Here is a 9,481-nt window from a genome sequence, read left to right as displayed (position 1 = left end):
GGACTACAAGATCAAATAGCTTTTCTGTAACACTGCACCTTCCGACTAGATATTACCGTACTATTGACAGTGGAATTAAAAAAAATGAGTTTAATTCTTAACGGTAATGTTTTTTCTGTTCGTTTACTACCGAAAAAATTAGCAAAGATGGAGGTCGGGACAGGCAAGCTACCGTACGTTACTTCATTGTTTGTCAGCAAAACCCCAAACTATCGATGAAAATGACGAAGGCGAATGAGCACAAATAAGAATTATACTGATTTCATGTATAAACATAAACATATTTAGGCGGTGGATACATCATATTTAACTTTTGACATTGGAGTTAAACCCAGTTTTGCAAATTTTACCAAACTTTAACCTTGGCCATAACTTTTAAACAGCTTGTGCTAGGGCATGTGCAATCCTTGTTACAAGACCTTCCTTTGGATCCAACAACTTTGACCCTTTGACCTTGACCTAGGGGTTTTACCTACTTTTGAAAAACTTTAATCTTGGCCATAATTTTTCCACTGGGGCATCAGTGTTTCACAAACACATTTTGTTTCTGAGTTATAAATTATAGGACCACTTGTAAGCCGGCATTTGGCAGCTTTAGAAACAATCATTTTATTTATTTTATGTTTGCCTCTTTACTCATTTGAATTTTTGCAAGATGCAGTCAAATGCAGAATCCAAGTAATATTCAAAACGAAGATTATCTGAGTTTTAAAATTAAACCATGGTTCATGGGAATTCCTTTTACATACTAATGTGATTTTCAATTGCAACATAATTTCTCATTATATACTAGTATTTAGCAATATCAATTTATTCACATTTCTCATCAAAAGATAGCTGAAACGCGATAACAAGTACATTCCACGTCTTTAATTCCTGATAAGTTCAGAATGATAAGCAGAGCTGGACCTCTTGAGAACCGACCATGATGTTGACTCAAAAACAACGATGTCCTCTCTCTTTAAACAACTGTTTTCTAGGTACCTAATTATAACTAATACTGTGACCAGTGGAACATTACTTGGACTAGGTGACGTCATAACACAAAACCTAGAGATCGAATATGCATCCAGAACAGGCGTTACGGGGACATATTTTGATATATATCGAACAGGTAGGTGTTCACGTACTCAAAGAAATATTACTAACGATAATATTTTTATGCCCCCGTATCGAAGATTTGAGGGTATATAGTTTTTGATCTGTCCGTCCGTCTGTTTGTCCGCAAAAACTTTAACATTGCTCATAACTTTTGATTGGTTGGAGCTATGGCTTTCATATTTCATATGTCTATTCCTTGTGACAAGACCTTTCTTTGGGTACAATCACATTTGACCTTGACCTTGCAGTTTGACCCAGTTTTACAAAATTTTACCCTACTTTAACCTTGGACATTTCATTTGAACGGTTGGTGCTACGGCTTTCATACTTCACATGTCTTATCCTTGTGACAAGACCTTCCTTTGCATACCAACAACTTTGACCCTTTGACCTTGGAGTTTGACCTACTTTTGAAAAAACTTTGACATTGGCTATCACTTTTGAACGGTTAATGCTAGGGCTTTCATACTTCACATGTGTAATCCTTGTGGCTAGACCTTCCTTTGCATACCAAAAACTTTGACTCTTTGACCTGGATTCTTTAACAAGTCTATCAAAAAAGTCTTATAATTCATTTAATGCATGAATTTTATAAAAACTAATTGTTTTATAACCGATTTCGAAGTTCTTGTCTCACTGTCATAACAAATTACACTTCAAACTTTTAATGACTGTGAAAACAACATGTTAAATAAAGTTATCTATGTATTTTGTAAATTTTATCTAAGATGTGCTATCTCCTTAATGATTTTATCATTATTGATCAATTTTAATTCAAACGGTGAAAAACATAACCTTTGGTGATTGAAATTCCCAACTTTTTCACAGAATTATAAGAAAATCTGCCTGCCCGATACATGTACGTATTGGAAGTTATTTTTTCGATACGATACATTCTTAAATATCGATACGTATCAATTAATGGATATATTGATACAGCCCTATTTGCCACCCTTGAAGTACAATATTCACCTCGCCTTTCGAGGAGAATATTGTGCTAAATTATCGTACTGTCCTCAGAAAACAGTAATAATTATATAGTATACCGGTATAAAGTAACTATTTCATTGAGTCAATATTCTCTTGCATGTTATCAAAAGATTTTTTTTCAAAATATCAAAATTACTTCACATTTGTATTTGCACTTTATCTGCTGTGCAACGAGGGTTCTCTATTAGCTGTTGTCTTTTTATTGTAAGGTAGAATGTTCCTGATGGGGTTGATGATTGGTCCATTTGGTCACCTGTGGTACACCAAATTTGCTGACAAGCTGGTTCTTGGATCCGGACCAAAAGTTGTGCTTAAAAAAATAGGCGTGGATCAAATTATTTTCACTCCTATTATCACCTGTCTATTTTTCGGTGGTAAGTAAGCAAAATATATATATATATATATTCATGGATAAAAATAAGATGTATGTGGACACCCTGTTAATTAGCTCAAAATTATTCGATTGTTTTTTTCCATCTGGGAGATTTTTTTTTTTTTGAACTGTCTATAATCACATTTCACAATTCTTTAGAAGTCGGGTCATTCATTTCCCCGAAGATTTCATAAAGGTAATTTGGCACATGAATACAAAAGATCCTGAAAATTTAATCTTGTATGCAATGAAATATATAACTTTGGATCTCATTTGGTGACAATGTATATCATGTATTATATTTAAAGAGACGTGTCCAGTAATCATGACCCCCCCCCCCCACACACACACACACAGAAGGAGCTCGGGACATAACGGATAAGGCATGATTGTTTGTCTATCCGCCTAGCTGTTTGTCAGAAAGTCATGACCGAGTCATCTTTCTTGAATTGCTCGTTAGTATGAATTCAAACTTATGTTGAAGACTTTCAGATATCAAACAGGGACTGGGTAATCGTAATCTCGAAATGCAATATCACTTGTCACCATTTCAACGTACAGATGAAACATAGTGGAAGACCACTCCTTCGTTTGCGTGAAACCTGTTTTCAATCGTATTCATACCTGAATGAATTTCTGTCAATGGAGTTGTTCTTATGCTCACGCACTGTATTGATTCTATTTAAGTTGCAACGCATTAACTGCTTTCAAGTTTGTTTTATAATGCCCCCGTATCGAAGATTCGGGGGTATATAGTTTTTGCCCTGTCCGTCCGTCTGTTTGTCCGCAAAAACTTTAACCTTGCCCATAAAAATTTGATTGGTTGGAGCTATGACTTTCATATTTCACATGTGTATTCTTTGTGACTAGACCTTTCTTTGGTTACTATCATATTTGACCTTTTGACCTTGACGATTTTTATTTATTTTTTTATTTTATTATTATTATTTTTTTTTTTTTGCAAAATTTTATGAGAATTTAAGGTTTTACCAAAGGTCAACATGCCCAAAAAATTATTTTTACAACATCTCCAAAACTATGTGAGGTATAAAGTTTAAACTTTTACAGTTTATAAATATATCATTGATTAACAGATAGAAAGTATCACTGAAAAACAAATATTTAAAAAATATATTTTTTGAGAAAAAACAATTTCAAGAAATTTGCATATTTTAAAAAAAAATGCACCTGCTTAATTCTGTACTTTTAGTGAAAACCATAATTGAAGAAATAATATATGTTTATTGTTTATCAATGAAGGGCAAGTTGGACGTGAATGGTCTCTGAAAGGCTATTATTGAAAGCATGACATGTACATGTATAAAGACAAGTACCCTATAAAATCCGCCATTTGCAATGTACTTTCGGTTTCAAATCTTAATATTTGGACAAAATAAACAGGGAAAACAACTTTCCAGAGACTATCGAAGTCCAACTTGCCTTTCATTGATAAACATATATTGTTTCTGAAGGCTTTCACTAAAAGTACGGAATTAATTAGGTGTATTTTTTTTTTAAATATATGCATTTTTTAAAAAGAATTTTTCTCGTTAAATATTTTCTTTAAGTATTTGTTATCAAGTGATACTTTCTACCTGTTAATCAATGATATATTTATAAACTGTAAAAGTTTTATACCTCACATAGTTTTGGAGCTGTTGTAAAAATAAATTTTTGGGCATGTTGACCTTTGGTAAAACCTTAACCTTGGCCCTAACTTTTGAACAGTTGGTGCTTGGGGTTTCAAACGTCACATGTGTATTCTTTGTGAAAAGACCTTCCTTTTGGATACAAACAACTTTGATATTTTGACCTTGACCTTGGAGTTTGACCTACTTTTGAAAACCTTTAACCTTGGCCATAACTTTTGAACAGTTTGTGCTTGGGGTTTCAAACTTCACATGTATATTCCTTGTGACAAGACCTTCCTTTGGATACCAACCACTTTGACCCTTTGACCTTGACCAAGGAGTTTGACTACTTTTGAAAAACTTTAACCTTGGCCATATCTTTTGAAAGGTTGGTGCTAGGGCATTCATACTTCAAAAATGTAATCCTTGTGACATTGCCTTTCTTTGGATACCAACCACTTTGACCCTTTGACCTTGGAGTTTGACCTACTTTTGAAAAACATTAACCTTGGCCATAACTTTTGAACGGTTGGTGCTAGGACTTTCATACTTCACATATGTAATCCTTGTGACAATACCTTCCTTTGGATACCAACCACTTTGACCCTTTGACCTTGGCCTAAGAGTTTGGCCTACTTTCGCAAAACTTTAACCTTGGCCATAACTTTTGATTGGTTGGTGCTAGAGCTTTATTACTTCACATATGTAATTCTTGTGACAATGCCTTCCTTTGGATACCAACCACTTTGACCCTTTAACCTTGGAGTTTGACCTTCTTTTGAAAAATATTAACCTTGGCCATAACTTTTGAACGGTTGGTGCTAGGGCTTTCATACTTCACATATGTAATCCTTGTGACAAGACCTTCCTTTGGATACCAACCACTTTGACCCTTTGACCTTGGCCTAAGAGTTTGACCTACTTTTGCAAAACTTTAACCTTGGCCATAACTTTTGATTGGTTGGTGCTAGAGCTTTAATACTTCACATATGTAATTCTTGTGACAAGACCTTCCTTTGGATACCAACCACTTTGACCTTGACCTTGACGTTTTACTTACTTTTAAAAAACTTTAACCTTTGCCATAACTTTTGAACAATTGGAGCTAGGGCTTTCAAATTTCACAGGTATATTCCTCGAGACAAGACCTTTCTTTGGGTACCAACATTTTTTATCTTTTGGCCTAGATTTTGACTTGCATTTGAGAAACTTTAACCTTCGCCATAAGCTGTTTTACGAACACGTCTTGTTTTTTTAAGTGTCGTTTTTTTCTTCTTTTTTTATGCCCCATATCGAAGATTTGGGAGTATATAGTTTTTGCCCTGTCCGTCTGTCTGTCTGTCTGTTTGTCCACAAAAACTTTAATATTGCCCATAACTTTTGATTGATTGGAGCTATGGCTTTCATATTTCACATGTCTATTCCTTGTGACAAGACCTTTCTTTGGATACCACCATATTTGACCTTGACCTTAGAGTTTTACCCAGTTTTGCAAAATTTTACCCAACTTTAACCTTGGTCATAACTTTTGAACAATTGGTGCTAGGGCTTTCATACTTCACTTGTGTAATTCTTGTGACAAGACCTTTCTTTGGATATCAACAACTTTGACCCTTTGACCTTGACCTTGGAGTTTGACCTACTTTTGAAAAACTTTAACATTGGCCATAACTTTTGCACGTTTGGTGCTAAGGCTTTCATTCTTCACATATGTAATCCTTGTGACAAGACCTTCCTTTGAATACCAACAACTTTGACCCTTTGACCTTGGAGATTGACCTACTTTTGAAAAACTTTGACCTTGGCCATAACTTTTGAACCGTTTTAGCTAGGGCTTTCATACTTCACATATGTTATCCTTGTGACAAGACCTCCCTTTGGATACCAACAACTTTGACCTTTGACCTTGGAGTTTGACCTACTTTTGAAAAGCTTTAACCTTGGCCATAACTTTTGAACGGTTGATGGTAGGGCTTTCATACTTCACAAATGAAATCCTTGTGACAAGACCTTCCTTTGGATACCAACAACTTTGACCCTTTCACCTTGACCTTGGAGTTTGACCTTCTTTTGAAAAATTTAACCTTGGCCATATCAATTGAACCATTGGTGCTTGGGCTTTCATACTTCACATATATAATCCTTTTGACAAGACCTTCCTTTCGATACCAACAATTGTAATCCATTGACCTTGACCCTGGAGTTTGACCTTCTTTTGACAAACCTAAACCTTGGTCATAACTTTTGAACGATTGGTGCTTCAGCTTTCATATTTCACCAGTATATTTCTTGTGAGAAGGCCTTTCCTTAGGCACCATTATTTTTGACCATTTGACTTTGACCTGGATGTTTGACTTACTTTTGAAAAAAACTTAAACCTTTTCTATATCTATTCAATGGTTACTGCTAGGGCTCTAATATTTCACAGGTATATTCCTCGACAAAAGACCTTACTTTGGGTGCCAACTATTTGATTTGCTTTTGAGAAAGTTTAACCTTTGCTATAAATTGCCATACGGAGGCATCAGTGTTTAACAAACACACCTAGTTGTTTCTTGTCTTAAACACTTCTTTTTCTTTTCTTTTCATTTCTTTTCTTTACCTTTCTTTTCTTTTTCGAAGTTTACAAGTACCTGGCAATATAAGAAATCTGCCAAGTATTTTTCTCCATCGAAATATACACAAAGACACAGATCATATTATAAAGTCAAAGAGTACTTTTTCAGGAATGGGTCTACTTGAAGGAAGGGGAATTACCGGTGCTCTGAATGAAATTAAGAGTAACTTTATAGCAGTATACTCGGTAAGAAATTTCAACATACATGATAGATCAAAATATATTGTACTACAATAGTCTCAAGGATGTACTCTATATAGCTGTTGATTATGCTGAGATGTCAGTCATTTTTACGGAACTCCTCCGGTTTTATCCATCAAAATAAACATAATATTTTTGGCCTTCTATCCCCCTATTATCTATTCACATTTTGATTCTTTGTAGTTTTGATAGTGAGGATACGTTTAATTCTAGATCATAAATTTTGAAAGAAAGAATTTTTTTCATTCATTGTCTATGAAAAATCCCAAGAAGTCTGGTTTCCGGCATACTTTCAAAGTTTAAAGAAAAAAGAAAAAGAAAGCAAGAAGAAAAGCTTACTAACTCACATTTTTCTCTTTCATATTTTGTTTCAAAAAATGAATACATCCAATTATAGGGCCAAAATTGAAAAAAAAAAAATCTCAGCAGAATACACCCATAAAATATCCAGTATTGTTCCCATTATTAAGCCTTTAATTTGCAGTGATACTGAAGTTTTACTCTAATGGTTATAAAAAAGAAGTTACTTTCTTTCTAAAATTATTAAAAACTTTTGCCTATATTTTTTTTTCAAATCCTATCTGTTCTGATTAAATTCTTTGATGTATATTTTGCCTCCAATGTTTGTAGGTAGATTGCTGTGTGTGGCCTCCAGCTCAGTATATTAATTTCCATTTTATCCCGGCGAGATTCAGGAGCGTTTACGTCTCAACCATGACACTGTGCTGGAATACCTTTTTATCTTATATGAAACATAGGGTAAAAGATTAATTATTTATTTTTTTATCCAGCTTGGATAATACCGCATCTATATAATACCATTAAGTTCTTTTTATTTCAGAAAACAACAATTTAGTGATGGCTGGAAGCAATAGAAGCATTTACCCATGATTATATGGAATTCGGGCAGATTTCTTCATAAGCTTTAAATTCGTTTCTTAGAACTGCATTATTGAAATTACACTGAATATCTCGATTATGCTTTGTCTTGGCATCTTTTCAATGAGACTACGACAGAAAATATCATTTTGTAAATCGATGTACTACATGAACCAGTTAATTGACGTTATTAAATGCCAGCAACTTCCGCAGTCCTGAATAGTATCGCCAGCCATGGACTAATGATCAGTGATTGTTTTATAAAGTATTTATAGCCAAACCTACATGTAGTTATCATATCTGTAGTTCTATCGTTAATTTGTAGTTAGGTAACGTTGATATTTAAATTAACTACTTTCTGAAATACTCTTCATGTCTGTTCACATTTTTATATACATATAATAAAAATATAATGAAAATATCAATTGTTTTTCAATTCTTTTATTTGTGAGAATTTAGACTATTTTGATTTTCCCATAATTTCCCAAAACAGATATGTTAATTTAATAATCTAGCTAGCTGTAATAATGTGCATACATGTATATACCGGTATGTGGTTCATAAAAAAAAAAATTGAATAATTTAAACAGGACTATTATCTATATTTTCAATCTATACTTAAATCAAGTTCCATCAATCGATATGTATTTAACCTCAGAGGATTAGTTTAAATAAAATCACATTGAATTAGCAAAAACTGTTTCCTTAATTATTCATAAATATGGTAACAGTCATTAGATTTCAGGGATTTATTACCAAGAATCAATAATCCTACACAAATGCTGATTTATTCATGGAGTAAAAAAGAATTTTCATTTTTTGTATCCCTTTATTAACCACTTACAGAAGTATAAATTAGAATTTCATGTAATAAAAATATTCATGCATCTAGTTACATGTTCTTGTCCATCAAAATAATAATAATAATTTGATTATGCAGAGAGAGAGAGAGAGAGAGAGAGAGAGAGAGAGAGAGAGAGAGAGCAAGATATAAAAAAAATGAAGAAAAAACGAAAAATAAATAAACTTTAATTAACTTTTATTTTATATTCCAATTTCAATAATTTTCAGTTACATTTCATGATATATAACATGGGAAATTTTTCAAAAAGAAATACATATAAAATTTTAGCTTATAATGCTTATTGGTTTTACCAGGATACAAATTATACAAAGAAAAAAGTGGTTATAAACTAGCCATGATCTAATGAAGTGATTATGGAAATAATGATATCTAAAGATCCAGCAAAGCAGAATCTTTTTTTGAATTTTTTCATATTTGTACTGATGAACCAAGATTTCACAATATGCGTGATTTTTTCTTGAACCACATTTGAAAAGGTAGGTATCTTAGTCTAGTATTAATTCTGTATGATCTTTTCATTCAGTTTTAGCTATATAGCTTCCTCAGAGTAAATGCTGGTAAAATTAACCCAAGTAGAGCATCCTAGAAATCTATAAATTTTGTAAAGCCACATGATTTAATAAGAATGTACATTACTAAAACACTTCTTTACTAAAAATAAAAACCAACATTTCAATACCTTTTCTATAAATGTGTAGTGTAAAACACTGTTAAACCATTGGCCAACAAATATTTCATTTTAAAATAAATGTACATTGTCATAATGTTAATTTTTCACTACTTTGACTTGGTTTTGTTCTAAGCAAAAACTCACTGACTTTTGA

At 32.9% G+C, this 9,481-nt stretch overlaps 1 protein-coding gene across 1 annotated transcript; it reads left to right on the top strand.

Moving 5' to 3' along the window:
• The first annotated feature begins 909 nt into the window (after positions 1-909).
• Positions 910-8,165, top strand: LOC133206043 (mpv17-like protein 2). Its single transcript, XM_061341954.1, has 5 exons — positions 910-1,118; positions 2,305-2,465; positions 6,822-6,898; positions 7,544-7,672; positions 7,755-8,165. The coding sequence occupies exons 1-5, from the start codon at positions 949-951 to the stop codon at positions 7,767-7,769; spliced, it is 552 nt and encodes a 183-aa protein (XP_061197938.1). The 5' UTR covers positions 910-948; the 3' UTR covers positions 7,770-8,165.
• The last annotated feature ends 1,316 nt before the right edge of the window (positions 8,166-9,481 follow it).

The sequence above is a fragment of the Saccostrea echinata genome, unplaced genomic scaffold (assembly GCF_033153115.1).
Source record: "Saccostrea echinata isolate AGI-Se365-2 ecotype Australia unplaced genomic scaffold, CSIRO_AGI_Sech_v1 ptg000002l, whole genome shotgun sequence".
NCBI classification, from domain to species: Eukaryota; Metazoa; Mollusca; class Bivalvia; order Ostreida; family Ostreidae; genus Saccostrea; species Saccostrea echinata.
The sequence above is the reverse complement of the archived record's forward strand: the minus strand, read 5'-3'. Positions and strand labels throughout refer to the sequence as shown.